Raw genomic sequence first — 19,074 nt, 5'->3', positions numbered from 1 at the left:
ACATTCCAACTGTTTAAAGTCCTGCCTTTAATCCCAGCACTTGGGAAGGAGGCAGATCTCTAAGTTTGACACCAGCCTGGTCTACAGAGCAGGTTTCCAGGACAGCCAGTGCTACAAAGGAAAACTGTCTCAGGAATAAATAATAAAAAAATAATAAAAATCCTATAGTCTTTAAAAGTTCAGTCTCCTTACAACATCTAAAGTCTCTTTCAATATTCAAAGCTTCTCTATGATGAAATTTCTTCCCATACTTATTGTCCAAGTATCCTTTCTTGCATTTGTGTTTTGTTTTTGAGGTTTTATTTGGTTTGTTTTGGTTCGGTTTGGTTTGGGGTGTTTTTCTGAGACAGAATTTCTCTGTGTAGCCTTGGCTATCTTGGATGTGCTTTGTACACCAGGCTGGCCTCAAACTCACAGAGATGTCTGCCTCTGCCTTCCAAATGCTGGGACTAAAGGCACACGCCACCACACCAAGACATCTTTTTGTAAAATAACAATTCTTGTGGGTCACTTACTGTTACATTAAATTTGTGTGCATTTCTCATGGATTTGTAGCGCTCCAGTGGTCTTTTGTTTTGTTTTGAAATGTTTATTTCACTATGTTGCTCAGTTGGCCCCAAACTTCTCAGCTTAGGTGATTTTCCTGCTAGGGCCAAAGGAACAAGGCACCACTCCAGCTCTGTGTGGTTTCTCCACTGGGAATTCTGTTTGCTCTATTTTGAGACAAGGTCTCAATGTGTGGCACAGTGTGGTCTCAAACCTGAGATTTTCGAGCCCTGGCTACTAGGTGCAATGTGACTACATGTATGTATCACCGTGTGCACCATTGTGGACAGGGCGATCACAGGCGTGCACCACCATGCGTAGCTTTTTCCTTTGTTCTTGACATAATCCTTTTCACATGTGCACAGTGTGAATATCTCCTCTTATTTTCACTGCTTTTTTTAAGATTTTATTTATTTAGTTTATGCGTGTGAGTGCTCTATCTGCATGTATATCTGCATGTCAGAAGAGCACATCAGATTCCAGTATAGATGGTTATGAACTACCATGTGGTTGCTGGAAATTGAACTCAGGACCTGTGATAGAGCAGAGCCATCTCTCCAGCCCTTCTCTCTTATTTTTATCTTATGTAAGGGCCTTTTGAATAATAAAAGCTCTTAATTTTATTATTTAACTATTTGGTTTTGGGGTATCTGTTTTTGGGTGTTTGTGATGGTCTCATATAGCCCAGGTTGGCCTGGAATGCACTATGTAGCTGAAGCTGGCCTTAACCTCCTGATTCTCCCATTTCTACTTCTCTAGGGTTGGACCACCATACCTGGCTCAGGTCACAACCCTTTCTTCCTTGCTAACTATTCCACCAAGCACAGCAAAAAGCTCTGAGTTTTAAGAGTACAGTTTACCGCTCTTCTTCATAGAGAACACTTTCATACATAAACAAACTTTTTTTCTACCCATGGAATCAAAACTTAAGTAGAGTGTGGAAATGCATGCAGAACTGGGTGCAGTGGCACACACCTGTAATCCCAGCAGTTGAGGAGGCAGAGTCAGGAGGATCTCGAACTTAGGAGTCCAGCCTGGCCTACAAAGTGAGTCCAGGACAGCCAAACCACACAGAGAAACCCTGTTTTGAAAACAACAACCACCACCAAATGAATGAATGAATGAATGAATGAATGAATGAGCAAGGAAAGAAAGAAAGAAAAAAAGAAAGAAAGAAAGAAAGAAAGAAAGAAAGAAAGAAAGAAAGAAAGAAAGAAAGAAAGAAAGAAAATAAAGAGGCAAAAGGATCACTGCAAATTCAAGTAAGACCAGCCTGGTCCTCACAAATTCTGTCTCGATGAGAGAGATCTAAAAACTATTTGCCAACATTTACCACTGAGAACCTGTAGGGGTTTTTTTCCTATGATATGGAGTTCCACTGGCATTTTTTCCTCGTTTTCTCCTTTTTAACTTTTGATGTTTCTTTTAAAGTCAAGAATATTTAAACTAATTGTAATTGTTTTCCCCAAATACAATATTAAGGTTTTACCAGAACACTTATGCTAGACACAATACAGGAAACAACTTTTTTGCAGACATGGAACAACAGGCAGCTAGTAATTGTGATTCCCTAAGAAAAGGAAACAGCTCTTTGCCTGGGTAACTTCTAAAGCATGGCTCAAGGAAGCCACAAACTTATTGAGTGCACAGAGGCCAAAGCAGCTGGATCTATGCGGCTAAGCACACAAGAGGGTGCTAATAACAGGCAGGCTCCAGAAATCCCCACCAAGTCACCTTCAATTCTGATTGAACTGCAATCCAAGGAAAGAACTCTCACCACAGGAGCTGTAAAGGAACAACTCTCAGAGTTCACACCAGGCTAGAACAATTCAACTTTCCTCCAACTAGAAAAGAGAGAGAGAGAAGGAGAAAGAGAAAGAGAGAGAGAGAGAGAGAGAGAGAGAGAGAGAGAGAAACCAGACTTCACAGACTTCCCTGAATTTCACGGAGTTTAGAAGAAAACTCAAAGACCTGCCATAGGGAGGAGACTAAATTAGTTCTAGAGTAAGCTATTTTAGCTGGGGATATAGCGCAGTCATGCCCTTGGTTTGATCCCAACACTTTATAATTTAGTTTTTGTTTGTTTTTTTTCCTGAGACAGGATTTCTCTGTGTAGCCTTGGCTATCCTGGACTCGCTTTGTAGACTAGGCTGGCCTCAAACTCAGAGATCCTCCTGCCTCTGCCTTCTAGAGGCTGGATTGCAGGAGTGCTCCAGCTGTTTATTGTATTTTTTTAAAAAAGCTATAGAATGCTGGGTATTTTGATACATGCATTTAATCCCAGCACTTAGTAGAAAGAGCCTCAGAAGAGACAGAAACAGGAATTTAGTAGGGCAGAAAGTGTTACAGGTGGCTTTGGCAGCTCTCTAGGATTTAAGAAGCTCTAAGAAAACTTTCACCATTTGAGGTAGGAGAGCACTGAGGTCTGAGAGACAAAAGCAAAGGCTGAAGATGAGCACAGAAAAGAAACCAGTTGGCAGAGGGAGACTAGAAACACTGCTGAGTGTCTGAAGGTGTCAACCAGACATGTGATGCATTAAGTTTCCAGAATGCCAGACAGTGTGCCATAAAACCTCATCCTTTGTGCAGCAAACCCAGCTAAAGTATTAAATTCTCTGTCCCAGCCTGCTTCCCTTTCTTCCAAAGTGTGCCATCTCTAAATAAACTACCTCTACTTCTGCTATATCCATATCTCTGTCCAACTCCTTGTTCCACCAACAAGAGCCTGGGACCTCGCTGGAAGTGTCTACTCAATCTAGATATCACACTGGCACAATACAGCCCACTGACCTTTTCCTGTGGGCCTTTCAAGTGTTCATAATAAAAGCCAGGTACACCGTAGGAAACTAAAAAGAGCTTCACCTGGTGGCCAAAACCTGAGAGATGGAAGAATACAGCAAAGCCCAAGCCCAGTTTGCTACGTACGCAATTTCTTAACAGAAAAGGCCTGGGCATTTCCAGGTTCAAATACTGATTTCAGTGTTTATGGTTTTCCCACAAATGATGTCTTGGAGTCAAATACTACAAAACAACAACAGAGCACACACAAGCACACACAGCTCCTGTCCTAGGCTCAGGCCAGCTCCACTCTACAGCTCCATCTGTCCTTGGCACCATCCCACAGTACTGGCAAATCCAAAATGTTGGGGTCTTCACTGTAACTGGGTTGCACCTTTAATAGCCTCTCCTGGGTTCTCCTTGACCCTGTCACATGGTGCCAAACCTCAGCTTCTCTCCATGACCCTATCAGTCCTGGGGTTTCTACTAGAACTGAGAGGCTTCACCTTTACCATGGCCTCTCCCAGGCATCTTTCAGAGACTCTATTCTCCACACAGTGTCAAGCACCGGCTGCTCTCCATGGCTCCTTCATGGCTTCAAAGCCAGAATCCCTGTGAAATGTATATGTGTGTGTGTGTATGTGTGTGTGAGTGTATCACATGTTTTGTGTTGTTTTTTAAGGAACAAACAGCATATGGATACACATGCCTTTAATCCCAACACTCACAAGGCAAAGACACTGCAATCTCTGACTTCAAGACCAACATGGTATACATACCAATTTCCATTAGGCAAGCTAGGGCTACACAGTGAGACGGTATTTCCAAAAATAATAAATAAAATTTGAAAAAGAAACTAAGAACACAGTACTTACCATCTTATCTCTCAAGATCAAACTTTAGCAAAGAAGATCTTTGTGTGGCAAGGAAAAGATAAGCAGGAGGCCCCCAGCTATCTCCATGGATACCTAAAACATTTGCTATTAAACAGATTGCAACCAGCACAGGCACTGGGCCCAGTTACTATTATCACTGTTCATCAGACTGTAATTACACTGTATTCATCCATCCCTGCCCAGCTCCTACTGTCATCCTGAGACTTATAAAGCAGCAAAGGAGCTGCCCCCAGGCAGCTTGATGGATCCAGGCCTGTGAACCTCTATATTGCTTCATTCACCTTGTCATAAGCCCTGGGTACGCATTTCCCCCTACCCCAGGAAGTAGATATACAAGTTATCCTATAAGAAGTCACCTATGCAGCTCCCAGGCACTGACAGGTGCCCCACCTGGGCCCACTGGTATCACCTGGCATCCACTCGGCACTAGACACGTACATTTTCTCCTCTGCTATCAGCCACTGTGGGGACGTATACTTACCTAAACTCACCAACATGGCCCTTTAAAATGTGACGGTGGCAGCATCCCTCTGCCGCTGCGCCAGCTGCACCTCACCTATAGTCTACAGGACTCCATGTGGCCCACAGAAGCTGACAGGTTCACTCTGTACCCAAACCAGCCTGCCAAAAGAGCTGCATTCTGGCTGGCACTATAATCATATAACTCACACAACACTAAAGCATTCAGATACCACCAAAACTGATTATACTTGCAGAAGCTACAAAGACACCACATAAAGCACTCACCCTTAACCAATGCCAATGTATCCTATTCAAATGACAGTGCAGCACAGAATGCCAGGAAAGCTCTTCATTCTCTTCATGAAAACCACCCTATGAAATTGATACAGGCAGGGCTGGGAAGATGGCTCTGTGCATAAAGAGCACTGGCCATATGAGCTGATAACCTAAACTTGATTTCCAATCCCATGGTGGAAAGAGAGAATAAACTCCTGAAAGTTTTCCTCTGACCACTACAACAGGCACACTGTGGTACACACCCACTCACACATATATCATACACACAATAATAATTTTTTAAAAAATTAAATTGCTAAAAAGAATGACATGCCAGATGAATAAACAACACAGAAACACAAGAAGCCTGAAAAAAATTAGGTATCATGTTGGGGTTGGTCTGATGCTCTCAAGATCTGGTTACTGCCAGAATAAACTTATCCTTGTGGGTGTAAACCTGCCTAAGACATTGGTTGATTAAAGGCCTACACCTGGGCAGGGCAGAATAGGGTAGGCGTGGTTAAGGTTCCCGGGCTTTTGAGGACAGGAGAATCATGGGAAAGACAGATGAACAGGAAGAAAGGAGAAAGCAGAACACCATGATGGGTTAGTGTAGAGAAGAAACCATGTGGGCCGGAAGAAAGGACTTCAAGGAAAGCATGGATGGAAAAAAACAGCAAACATAAGCAAGTATTGATAAGACTATGGATGGAAGGTAGCCCAGATAAAGATGGTTAAGGTGGATGGCACTGGAGGGTGCTGGGAGATGGTGAGGTTATTAAAATAGCGTAGGTAGAAATACCTGCTCAGCATAAGGTAAATAAGCAATTATAAACTCTAACAGGTGTCTGTGTTTTATTATTTGTGACAGCAGGTTAGATAATACCACCATGATAACCATAGGGCAAATAATAAATAACAGTATTTACCTCACACCCCAATTATTATTTTACAACAACAGTATCATGACATTACATCTCCAGAGGGACACACAATAACTTCCTGGCACAGACCCCAAGTGAAAATAAATTAACAAAATATCTGAAAGGGAATTCATAGGATGAATTCTTTACCTCAACTAATGTTTTAAACATGTATGTGTATACACACACACACACACAAGCATGAGCAGAGATCAGAGTATAAATTGGATAGGTTATCTCTTCTACCATACAAGATGTGGGGACTAACTCAGAACATCAGGCTTGGCAGCAAGTACCTTTATCTGCCTTTACCATATTACCAGAGCCAGCCTCAATTCATTTTAAGGTAACAATTACAGGACTTGAAAGATGGTTCAGTGGTTAAGAACACTTCTTGTTTTTGTAGATGAGTGGGGTTCAATTCCCAGCACCCACATGGTGACTGACAACTATATATAACTCCTGTTTCAGGGGATCTGACACCCTCTTCTAGCCTCTTGGAACACCAATATGAAGAATGCATACACCCATATAAGCTAAATACTCATGCACATAAAATTTTAAAAAAAGAAAAGGTACATGAAACTGCTCAAAAAACAAACAAACAAAACAAATGGGGGGGAGGCCATGGTGGTGGTACCTCTTTAATCCCAGGACTCAAGAGCCAGAGGCTGGGCTGGAGAGATGGCTCAGTGGTTAAGAGCTCTGTCTGCTCTTCCAAAGAACCAGGATTCAATTCCCAGCACCCACATAACATCTCACAACTGTCTGTACCCCAGATCCAAGGGGTCTGACACCTTTACACTAATGACATAAAATAAAAATTATTATTATTATTAAATTATTAAAAAAGAGAGAGAGAGACAGATGCAAGCGGATCCTCTGAGTTTGAGGCCAGCCTGGTCTATACAGAGCGAGTTCCAGGACAGCCAGAACTACACAGAGAAACCCTGTCTCAAAAAAGCTAAACAAATAAACAGGAAAAACACAGCTCTACTTTCAAACTGTTGACATAATGTCAGCCTCATGTTCTTGCCTTTGGCAGTATTAGACAATGATGAAAAATAAAATAAAAAGTAAAAGTCAAAACATATATGAGAAAATCATTATACTAACATCAGAGTCTCAGAAGAAACTTTATAAGCCAAAGGAGAAAGAGATGATATATTTAAAGTCCTGAAAGAAAAAAGTGGCAACAAAATATACCAAATAAAGTTTTTCATCAAAAAAAAAGAAAGAAAGAAAAAGTAAAACTGAAGAAATTCATCGGCACCATGCTAAAGGAGTCCTCCACTAAAAAATAAAAATAAAAAAATAAAATGATAATGATTATCATAAAAACACAAAACTCACTAACAGATTACATATATAAAAGGAAAAAACAAACCTTATTAATACAAAAAAAATCAAACTTCAAAAATGAACAAAAATATACAAAATTACTAGAAAAATATGACAAGAATATGTTTTTCCTTATCAATAATCTTGAAAGTGAACAGTTTAAATTCCCCCATTAAAAGATAAAGACTAGATGGATCAAAATAGGACCAACCTATGCTAAGCATAAAAAACTCATTTTACCAAGTAAAGACAAAGACCAAAAGTAATGGATGGGAAAAAATATACATCTGGCAAACAAAGACTAAAAGCAAGTAATAGCTATTGTTACACAAAATAAGTTTTAAGTAAAAAAACAAAAAATGTATGAGACAAAAGTTATTAATATATAATAATAAAGGAACAAATTCAACAAAAAGAAATGACTGCAAATATATGTATACCCCAAAAGCATCCAATTATATAAAGCAAACATTACTGTAGCTAAAAGAAGATACTCTAATACAATAGTAGCTAGAAACTTGACATCACACCTTCATCGTTGGGCAATCACCCAGACCCTAAAAAATATCAAAAACAACAAAGTCAAGGTTACACCAGGAGTGATGGCATATGCCTTTAATTCCAGCACTTGGAAGACTGAGGCAGAGGTAGGCAGATCTCTGTGAGTTAAAGACCAGCCTGGTCTACAAGGCAAATGCAGGTCAGCCAAGGCTACACAGAGAAACTATCTCCAAAAACAAAACAAAACAAAAACGCTATAGAATACACATTCTTTTCATCATCAAATAAAATTCTACAGAACTGACTGTATATTAAGGTACAAATCAAACTCAAAGAAATAACAATCATAACCTTTTCTAATCTTTTAGAAAATTAGTCTTTTCTAATCTCTGTCTCTCTCTCTCTCTCTCCCTCGCGCGCGCGCACACACACACACACACACACACACCAGAAATCAGTATTAAAAAACCTTTATGGAAAGCTACTACTCTGTAAGTATGATTTTTTTTTTTGAGGGGTCGGTTGGGTTTTTTGGGTTTGTTTGTTTTTGTTTTCTCAAGAAAGGTTTCTCTGTGTAGCTCTGGCTGTAATGGAACTCAGGCTGTGTAGTCCAGACTGGCCTTGAGCTCAGAGAACCACCTGCCTCTGCCTCCTGAGTGCTGGGATTAAAGGCGTGCCTATCACTGCACAGCTAAAAGTACAATCTAAAAAGACACAAGTTATTAAATCTCAATGTGAAGTATTGCAGGATATTTGATCACACTTGGAACCACATAATTGCATGCTGGAAAAACATGTTTCTAGTTGTGGTGTACTTCAGCCCTAGCACACACCTTTAATCCTAGAGCTTTCTGTAAACAGGATTAAATAAAGCCAACCCTAGGTAAAGAGGTAGAGCAAGCAACCAGTTGACAGGAAATGAACACAGGAAAAAAACCATAGAGAGTGAAAGAAGTCCAGAAGACAGACAAAGAGATGCACAGAAAGGAGGGACATTCAATTTAAATGGTTTTTAAGACAATATGGAGGAGGACAGGCTTTTTCCTTCTAGTATGTTGGATAGGTAGAAAGGTCAGCTGGGTGCTTCTTTGCCTCTCTGAACTAGCAAGCTTTCAACCCAGCACCTGGCTCCTGAAACTTTACTGGTAAAATCAAACATTTGGGATTTTGTTTAAAAACAACAGTGTGGCACGAAAATCCTTCCTATAAGTCACGGGTCAGGAAAGCTCCAGAAGTCCCCAAAACAGGCTATTGTATTGTTCTTGCTTGTCCATCAAAACTAGATGCTCAAACTCGATTGCTATAGACACAACACACTTGAATATGGAACACAGAGAAATCAAGCTGGAACTAGACTTGAAAACTTCCTCCCTACTGACATACCAGGCAAGATGTGTCCATCAGTGCACTGGCAGCACACAGGAGGGGTAACCAGCAATTGCTTTTTAAGTGGATGTAAGGCCTGCTCCACAGGAGGAAATTCACACCTGGTATGTAAATCTGGTCAAAAGGCAATGACTAAGGGAGGTTTTAAACCCTAGAGGGGAACCTATTACTGTGATCTTACTAAATGGACACATTGTCAAATGGTTTTCTAAATAATTATGCTTATACACAAAGATAAATGCTGCCTTTAAGTCTGGCCAGAGAAGCTTCTCTTGTAAAGGAACAGCTGTTAATGAAGACTGATGATCAGTCAAAGTGCTAAAGGTAAATAACTGTTGGGTACTCAGCCCTAAATGGAACCTGTTTACAATTCCTCCTCAACTCAAGGCACAGGAAACATTGTGTAAAGGGGGTGAAGAGAGTGTAAAATCCAAAGGATGCAGAAGGATGATGTGAAATGCTGCCTTCTGGACATGATGACATGGCCATTACACTCACGGACTCTCTTCAGTTATAGTTACTGGCACAAAATCAGTCAATATTCCAACAAGAAGCAGCTCAGTGGGTAACCAAACAAAGAAAAAATAAAGAGATGACATAAATGTGAGGGGGAAATGTTGAGGTGCTCTTGGGAAGTAGGAAAGGAGATTTGGAGCGCATTATGATCAAGATATATTGTATCTTTTATAAGCATAAGACTGTCAAAAATAAGATTTTTTTTTTTTTTAAATCAAATCAGCAAGAACTACGGCTAGCAAGATGCCTCAGTGGGTAAAGGTGCTGTTAACAAGGCTAATGACCTCAGTTCAATGCTTGGAGCTCACTTGGTAGAAGAGAGGTGACTCCTACCAGCTGTCCTTTGACTTCCATACTTGAGCCTTGGCATGCACATGACCACCCTCACCCACATACACCAGACTTAATAGAACAAAACCAGCAAAACTAAAAATTAATAACCCTAATGAACAAACACAAAAAGCTTCTCAACAAAATACTAGTAAGTCAAAGTTAACAACACATAAAATTATAGGTGATGAACAAATGAAAAAATGGTTCAATATATGCAAATCAATAAATATATCACATCAAATAATGAAGGTAAAAATCACCATTATCTCAATACATTCAGAGAAATCATTTGCTGAAGTTCAGCATTCCTCCAGAAAAAAAGCCTTCAGCAAAGTATACCAGGATTGTCTCTCAAAACAGTAATGGCAAAACAGTATGTAGGACAAAACCTATAGCCTACACCACACCCAATGAGGAAAAGCTGAAATTGTTTCTCTAAGATCAGGAATTAAGCAAATATGTTCAATTACTCTATATTGATCATTACACATTATATACAGGTATTGCTGTCATGCTGTACCTCACAAATATGTAAAATGACTGTGTCAATTAATATTTTAAAACTGTTTAAGCCAGATGTGGTAATCTACGCCTATAGCAAGCATCTGAAGGCTAAGGTTGGAAGTCTGAAGTCAGCCGGAACCATTACAAAGCAAAACCATCCGAGAAAACACACATACACATATACGCTCACACATGTGTATGCATATACATATGTTTTTGAGACAGGGTCTCACTCTGTAGAGCAGCTGGTCTGAAACTCATGTAGACTAAGCTAGCCACTTTCAGCATTCTTCCCAGATCTGTCTCTCCCACCTTATCTTCCTCCAAGTAGTGTAATCACAGCTATGAGCCACTATGCACAACTGCATGTTTTTACATACACATACAGTAATGACTGGAATAAAATATAACACATGGGTTTGGTTTTTTTTGTTTTTTATGTGGATCAGATCCCTTGGAACTGGAGTTATAGACAGTTGTGAGTTGCCATGTGGGTGCTGGGATTTGAACCCAGGTCCATTTGAAAGCACAGACAGTGCTCCTAGTCACTGAGCCATCTCTCCAGCCCCCACAAATGGGGTTTTTGGCTTTGTTTTGTTTTTTGAGAATCAAGGTGTGATCATTTATTTGTTACTCTTAAAGGCTTATTTTTGACTGAACTCAAGACTTAGCCCATTTTGTTTGTTTTGTTTATGTTTTTCAAGTCAGGTTTCTCAGTGTAGTCCCTTGCAGAGGGAGTCCTGGAATTCCCTCTGCAGATCAGGCTCACCTCAAGCTCACTCAAAACCACCTGCCTCTTCCTCCTGAGATTAAAGGCATGCAACACCACTGCCCAGAGGTCAATCAGATTTTTAAAGCAAAATGACCCACCTTAAATCTGGGCCACACCTTCTTTGCCTTTTACCTGCTAGCACTCTTGTTAGTAACCTTATCTATCCTGTTGTTGCCAAATTACTTCAGGATTCTACTGTAGACTGAAGACTAGCATCTCTCCAGGAATCCTCCAGGGCTCCTGCACCAAACTGGGACTGCAGAGATAACAACCTTGTGAACAGACCAAATACTGGATTCTCAGCCTTTCCACTGTGAGACAACCACTGCTGGGACAACCCAGACCACATCCTGTAAGTCAGTCTAATAAATACCAAGTGTGTGTGTGTGTATTAAAAGGGGATATGTATGTATGTATGTATGTATGTATGTATGTATGTATGTATGTATATATGTATGTATGTACGTACGTACACATGTATGTATACTGGTGGTTTGAACAGGTACTGCCCCCAAAGAATCAAGTGTTTGAACGCTTGGCCACAACGAGAAGCACTACCAGGAGGTGAGACCTTACTAGAGTTAAGTATGGCCTTGTTGAAGAAAGTGTGTCACTGTGGGGATGGGCTTTAAGATCTTATATATGCTCAAGCTATGCCCAATGTTGTCCACAGTCTCCTTCTGCTGCCTGTGGATAAAGATGTAAAACTCTTGGCTCCATCTCCAGCACCATGTCTGCCTGGACTCTGCCATGCTTCCCACCATGACAATAATGGACTAAACCTCTGAAACTGTAAGGCAGCCCCAATTAAATGTTTTCCTTTATAAGAGTTGCCTTGGTTACGGTGTCTCTTCACAGCAATAAAACCCTAACTTTATTCTATCAGTTCCATCGTTCAGAAAACCCTGGCTAATAAATACAGCATATACCCAGTCTTTAATCCCAGCACTTGGGGAGGGAGAGGCAGTTGGATCTCTGTGAATTCAAGGCCAGTCTGGACTAGAATGTGAGTCCAGAACAGCCAAGGCTATACAGAGAAACCCTGACTCAAAAAACACAAAACACAGAGAAGCAGCCTCCCAAAAACATTCCACCATGCCATAAAAAACTAATGGAAGTTAAAATAATATACAGGTTCAGAATATAGAACAAATAAGCCTTGGAAACATGCTAAATGAAAGAGGCAAGTCATACACAAAAATCCTATATGATTCCATTTATATGAACTGCTCAGTGTATGTCAACTTAAAGGACAAGAGTAGACCAGTAAAACCTAGAGTTGGAGGAAGACGAAGGGTTTAAGGGGATGATGACTACAGGCTATAGTGTATCAACGTAATGAAAACACTTGTAAAACTGATTGTTGTGGCACAATCTGGAAATACTCTAAATACACCAAACTATACAATTTATATAATGATGAGAGTAACAATTTACACATTATTGTATAAATCTCTAAGTTTATCAATAACATTATTGTAAAAATAGTTAAAATAACTATAAAACTTTTATAGGAAACAAAATAATAAAGCTAGATGTGGTGAAACATAACTGTAGTCTCAGCTCTCAGAACAGTAAGGCAGGAAGATCATGAGTTCAAGGCCAGACTAAGGCATATAGTAAGACCATGATGAAGAGAGCTGGTGGCAGAAGGGTTGGCATTCTGGCATTCATTTTTACTAAAACATGAAATGCATTACCAATAATCAAAATCTGATAAAGTTGAGCTTTATCAAAATTTCTAACTGCTGTTCTTTAAAACACTTTAAAAAATAAAAGGGCAAGCCACAGACCAGGAGAAATAATTACAAAACATCTACCTAAGAGAGGATTTACATCAAGTACACCTAAAAAATTCTTATAACAAAATAATAAAACCAAAAATTTAAATGGACAGAAAATTAACAGAATCTTCACACCAATGATAAGAGATGAATGGTGATTAATCATAAGGAAATCAATTCATTACCAATGAGTTATTGGATAAGGATAAATTAAAACTAAAGTGGGATAGCACTATGCCCTCAAGAATGCCCATTGTGGGGGCTGGAGAAAAATGGCTTCATGGTTAAGTACACTTGCTGCTCTTGCAAAGGACCATGCCAGACAGTTCACAACTTCCTGTAACTCCTGCCCCAGGGATCCAACACCCTCAGTTCATCTCCATGGGCACCTACAAACAGTTGGCATTTCCTCACACAGGAATACACACATACATAAATAAAAAATAAAAATAAATCTTGATAAAATAAAAACCAAAATGGTCGGTAGTAAAGACTGGAAAAACAGCTCTGTGATTAAGAGAATGCACTGCTCTTGTGGAGGATCCAAGTTTGGTTCCATCTAGAAGCTCACAAACACCTGTAATTCTAGCCCTAGGGGGATCTGACACCTCTGGCCTCAACAATGGCTTCTGTGGGCACCTGCAAATATACATAAATACACATTTTCTCTCTCCCTTCCTCCTCACCCCCATCTCAAAAATAACAAGATTCTTTTTTTTTAAGTAGTAAGGAGTAAAAAAGACTAAAGCACAAGGATGTAACTCAGCGAGAGAAACTGTGCTTAGCACACACAACACTCTGGATTCAGTCCCCAGCATAAATTAAAAACAAAACTGAAGGAGAAACAAAAACAAAAAGACAGGCCAGGCACAGTGCCTCACATCTCTCTCTAACTGAAGCCCTGGCAGTCTGAGGCAGAACAACTATGAGTTAAATGCCACCCAGAGACACATGGCAAGTCCATACCTGGGGGAGAGGGCGAGTATTAAAATATCACATATTGAAGTTACAGAAAACTAGAATTCTCTACTGCAAATGAGAATGAAAAAAAAAAAAAAAAAGACAAAAGCACTTTTGAAAAGTACTTTGTCAGTTTCATTTTTCTTTTGAATTTTTGAAACAGAGTCTCCTGTAGTCCAGACTGGCCTCACACTTAGTGTGTAGCTGAGAAAGACCTTGAACTGCTGATCCTCCTTCATCTAGTTCCTGAGTGCTGAGATTACAGCATGTTCTACTACACCTGGTGTATGTGTAGGAACTGAACCAGGGACAGTTTCTCCCTCTGGCTTACCTCCAATCCAAGTCTGACAAGTCTGCACACACTGTGTGTGCAGTGATGTATGAGTGTGTGCGTGTTCACCTGGGTAATGAGTGTGACAGATGACTGAGAGCACTGGATGTCCTTGTTACTTGGAGACAAGGACTCTCCTCACTTCCAGGCAGTACGACAGCCAGCAAGTTCTAACGATGGTCCTGTCTCTACCCATCTGGGATTTGCTTGGGTGCTGGAATCTAAAGTCTGGCCCTAATGGTGGTGTGGCAAACACTCTTAACCACTGAGCTATCTTGTCAGTTCTGGCTGTGAGATGGCACAGCTGGTAAGGCTGCTTGCCACAAAGCCCGATGATCTGAGTTCAATTCCTGGAAGCTGCATGACAGAAGGAAAGAAGTAACTCCCACATGTTTTTCTCTGACCTCCACACACCCATGTACACACACATCCACACCCCAACCCCAACACACAAATAAATGAATGTAAAAAGCTAATAACAGTAAAGATGGAAAGTCACTGAGGCGAAACACTTGGTAATGACCTCAGGTCTCTGCATGCACAAGCACAGGTGTGCATGTGAGCACAGTGTTGTAGTAGTTCATCTTTATTGTTAACCCAACTGGACACAGAATCTCCTAGGAGATAACCTTTCATTTCCAAGGAAGTTTAACCAAGGAGGGAAAGACTAGCCTGAATGTGGGCAACACCATCCACAGGCTGAATGAAAATTAAAAAAAAAGAAAGCATGTTAAGCACCAGCAGGAATCGTTCTGCTTCCTGAGTGTGGGTGTTCATAATGGGCTGACTGCCTAAGGCATCCAGCCATGGCCACCAGGGCCACTCCAGCCACCATGCCTTCCCTGACATTAAAGCACTCTCAAAATGGGAGCCACAATAAACCTTCCCTTTCTCCACTTGTTTTGTCGGGTATTTTATTGCAACACACATTATATATTTCCATGTGTTTGACATTCAAAAAAAGTAAGAGCAAAATACAGAGACAGAAAGCAAATCAGTGCTTAAATGAAAAACAGAGCAGAGAAATGTGGGGTGTGATTAAGTATTCTACACTTATGGTAGTAATAGATAAAAGAGTACAAACTCCATAAAACTGGGCACATGACCAGATGAATGTTAGCATACAGAAATTTTGCTAATAGAGCTGACTTTTTAACAAAAGAACAATTAGTAGTTTCATTCCTTGTCTCAAGGCTGCAAAAGTTTCCAAAGTCCTAAGTTAATTCTCAAAAGGTTGCATAACCAATTAGTTCTCATTTCTAAATTTTGTGTATAACTCTAAGAACAAAGAGACCATGCTAACATAAAACCCATGTGCAATTATCCCAGCTAACTTGTTCTGTCCACCCCTTCACTAAGACAGACTTCCAAAGTATTTAGTATCTCATTCCAACACAAGGGACAAATCCTAGTTTCAAAGGTGTTAACTTTAATCAGCAGATCAGCCTTTTATTTTATAGAGTATTGAACCCAGAACCTCAGGTATGTTAGCTAACCATACTACCCTCTAAGCTACCCTGGAAAGCCAGTGGTGGCTGAGAAAATAAAGTCTTCATGCCTTGGCTTCTTCTCTATGCCTAGAGCATCCTTCACTCCCTTGTCTCCTCGGAGTCTGCTTCCTGACCCCCAGCCCTACAGATCAGCTCTAAAACCTATACTCTATTTGCTGGTCTAACAGAACAACAGAACATACTGCATTTCTACAAAGAATATAAGAATAACCTTTATTATGTCAATGTTCCTAAAACAACCAAAGACAAACAAAAGAAAAAATACAGTCTGAGGTATCAGTAGCAACTATGCTTTAAAGACCAAACATCATTGGGAAATGAGCTGTCACATACCATAAAATTCAGGATGAGTTCTACTTCTCTACAATAGCTACAAAATGGAAATGTCAGAGCAGCTCATGAAAATTACAGTCAGAAGATATTAGGGCCTTTAAGGAAAACTCGAGTTAATCATGCATACAGACATTAACGAGAAATGAGAAGGAACAAGGTGTGGAAGGGGGTAGGTACAGGGAGGCACTAGTTTCAAAATGGCAAACCACTGTACTATCCAAGTCATCTGGAAGATGCCTTTTAAAATTAACCTCCCTTTAGCTCCAGAGCCAAGAGTAAATCAGACTACAATTAGCAAAGATATATGGTAAAAGAAATTCACATATTTTTACAACAGAGAAGAATACAAACTTGAAACTGTCAGGAAATAAAATGAAATTGCACTTAAGCAGAAACAGGACTCTTCATTATTGTAGGTCATCCCTGCAATAAATGAGCAAATGTCAAGATCTTCTGAGTAAACCCAACTTCCTGACAGACAAACTGACCTAGGTTGCAGCTTTCGTTTTACTGCTTGAAATACATTCATAATGAGACTGAGAGAAATAAAAGATAGCTAAATGTTTGAGGATCAAGTTGAGCTGACACTCACCACAAACTTCTCACCATTCTGCTCCACATGTTTGTATGTGGGGACCGATATGGGCACTGCTTGCTTTTCTGTGTAATCATAAAATGATTGTCCCAAGGAGTCGTCACTGGGGTCTAGGTTATCAGCCTCATGAGGAGGTACAGACAACACTGTCAAGATCAATTCCTTCTCGCCTGCTCGGATCAGGTCCACCACCTGCTTGTGTGTCGCCCCCTCAACATTCACGCCGTTCCTGAGGGGAAAAAGGGAAAAAACAATCCCATAAACCAGAAGGGTTCAAACACTTTGTAACTCCACCCTCCTGTCCCCAAGTGTCACAGTATGAACCATAAAAAGCAAAAGATTCATCTGGTTCCAGAAAAGCTGTTTGTGAACTTATGGCAGGGAGAGGAAATGCAAACAGGAGAGATCTACCCTTCCTCTAGTCCAGAATCCTATACATTGCTTGATTCAGGAAAACATGAGGGAAAGATGGTGATGCTGGGAAGAGACGCTCTTTCAGCTACCTAAACAGTCTACTTTCCTCATTTTACCCATCCAGACATATGACACAATAAAAGTGGCTTAGATAATTCCTTTCTAAAATGAATTCTTAGCAGGCACAGTAATACATGCCTATAATCCCAGCACTCGGAGAGGCAAAGGCAGGAGGATCTCTATAAGTTTGAGGCCAGCCTGGTCTACAAAACAAGTCCAGGACAGCTAAGACTACACAGAGAAATCAAGTCTCGAAAAGCCAAAAAAAAAAAAAAAAAAAAAAAAAAAAAAAAAAAAAAAAAAAAAAAACAAACAAAAACAAAACAAAACAAAAAAAAACAGAAACACCCAAATTCTTAGATAATTTCATTTAGTATTTTTCATTATGTGCATGTATGGGTATGAGCACATAAGTGCAGGTGCCTGCAGAAGCCATAGCCTGGAACTAGTGTTACAGGCAGTTGCGACATATCCAACATGAGTGTTCGTAACCAAACTTGGGTCCTCTGCAAGAACAGTATGCGCTCTTAACCATGAAGTCATATCTCCAACCCCAGGAATTTTCTTTTAAAAAACTCCCCTTTGTAGAGATTAAACTAAGAGAGTCAGAGAAAGAAAGTGTGTGTGCGTGGGTGCGTGCGTGCGTGTGTGTGTGTGTGTGTGTGTGTGCATCCCCAAGACAGCTACTTTCCATTATATATCCATCTTCCCCATATTCAAATTAGCCTTCCTTTATACCAATTTATTATCTTGATAGTTAAAAAGTATTAATCTGCATATAGACTTAGTTTCCCCCAGATAGTTAAAAAGTATTAATCTGCATATAGACTTAGTTTCCCCCATCGCTTGGCTTCTAAAGGGGCAAGCTTACTCTCTAAAATTCTATTATATGACCCAACTTCCTCTGTTCTCCCAGTCAGTCTAGATAATCTCTCAGGATTCTAGTTACATATTTTCTGCTCCATTCATTTCACTTAAAACTCTATAAAATCTGCCCAAACCAAGAAACATACACCTACAGTTATACCAGCCTACTCATTTTCCTGCCTGTTATTTGTACACATGGCTGAAACAAGCACAAGATTTGGAAGAACAATAATTTTTTCAAGAAAGGTGCTGAGGATCACAAGCACTCAACAAACTGAACCTTCCCAGAATGCTGGCCTAGTGAGCCACCTCAGCAAAAACCACTGGGCAGCTGTCCTGGAGGTTCCCTCCTGTGGCTCTCACAAGAGAGATAGGGAAAATACACCTGGCCTCTATTCACTTTCATATTTAAAGCTTATCGGCCCTCTGAACTTACATTATTTTTTTTTTTTCAGTTCTGTAAACTTAGTAACAAGCCTTCTGCAGTTTTCAGTCATGGACTCTTTTGCCAAAGTCTGATATCTAAAACACTCACCTGTATGAACAGACCAGACAGGAAAGACCTCAGCTAGCCTCCTCCCTTATTTTTAGTTTAGCAATCCAGCCAGTAAATTCAGCTGGGTACAGTGCAAGTTTGTAAGCTTAGCACTCAAGAGGCTGAAGTAGGAGAACTGCCTTAGTTCTAAGACCAGCATGGGCTATATGCTCCTCAAAACTCTTGACATTTCTCAACCTAAAGTTCTTATTATAAGCAAACTCTCAAAAGCAGTAATTTAGCCAACAACAGTCAGTTCTATAATAAAAATTAAGGCCTCTTTGTGATGGAAATTCCAACTTGCACAATCTGAAGAGAAACTAGAATACAAAAGTCCAACTGTCCAACTTCCTAGCTCTAGAGGCAGAGGCATGAGCATCTCTGCTTCCAGGCCAACATGAGCTGATACTCTGTTTTTAAAAATCCAAACAAAAAAGATGAATAAGAAGA

The 19,074-nt window shown here is 40.2% G+C and overlaps 1 protein-coding gene across 1 annotated transcript in view; it reads right to left on the bottom strand.

The window, feature by feature from the left end:
* The window catches only part of Snx27 (sorting nexin 27), a 70,969-nt gene that overhangs the window by 35,184 nt on the left and 16,711 nt on the right, over positions 1-19,074 (bottom strand). Inside the window, exon 2 of the mRNA XM_055609046.1 lies at positions 16,746-16,977. Coding sequence (XP_055465021.1) covers positions 16,746-16,977 — 232 coding nt within the window. The remainder of the gene's footprint in view (positions 1-16,745; positions 16,978-19,074) is intronic.

Source organism: Psammomys obesus, unplaced genomic scaffold, assembly GCF_907164565.1.
Source record: "Psammomys obesus unplaced genomic scaffold, mPsaObe1.curated_primary_1811, whole genome shotgun sequence".
Lineage (NCBI taxonomy): Eukaryota > Metazoa > Chordata > Mammalia > Rodentia > Muridae > Psammomys > Psammomys obesus.
Note: the sequence above shows the minus strand (reverse complement) of the source record. Positions and strands in the feature narration are given on the sequence as shown.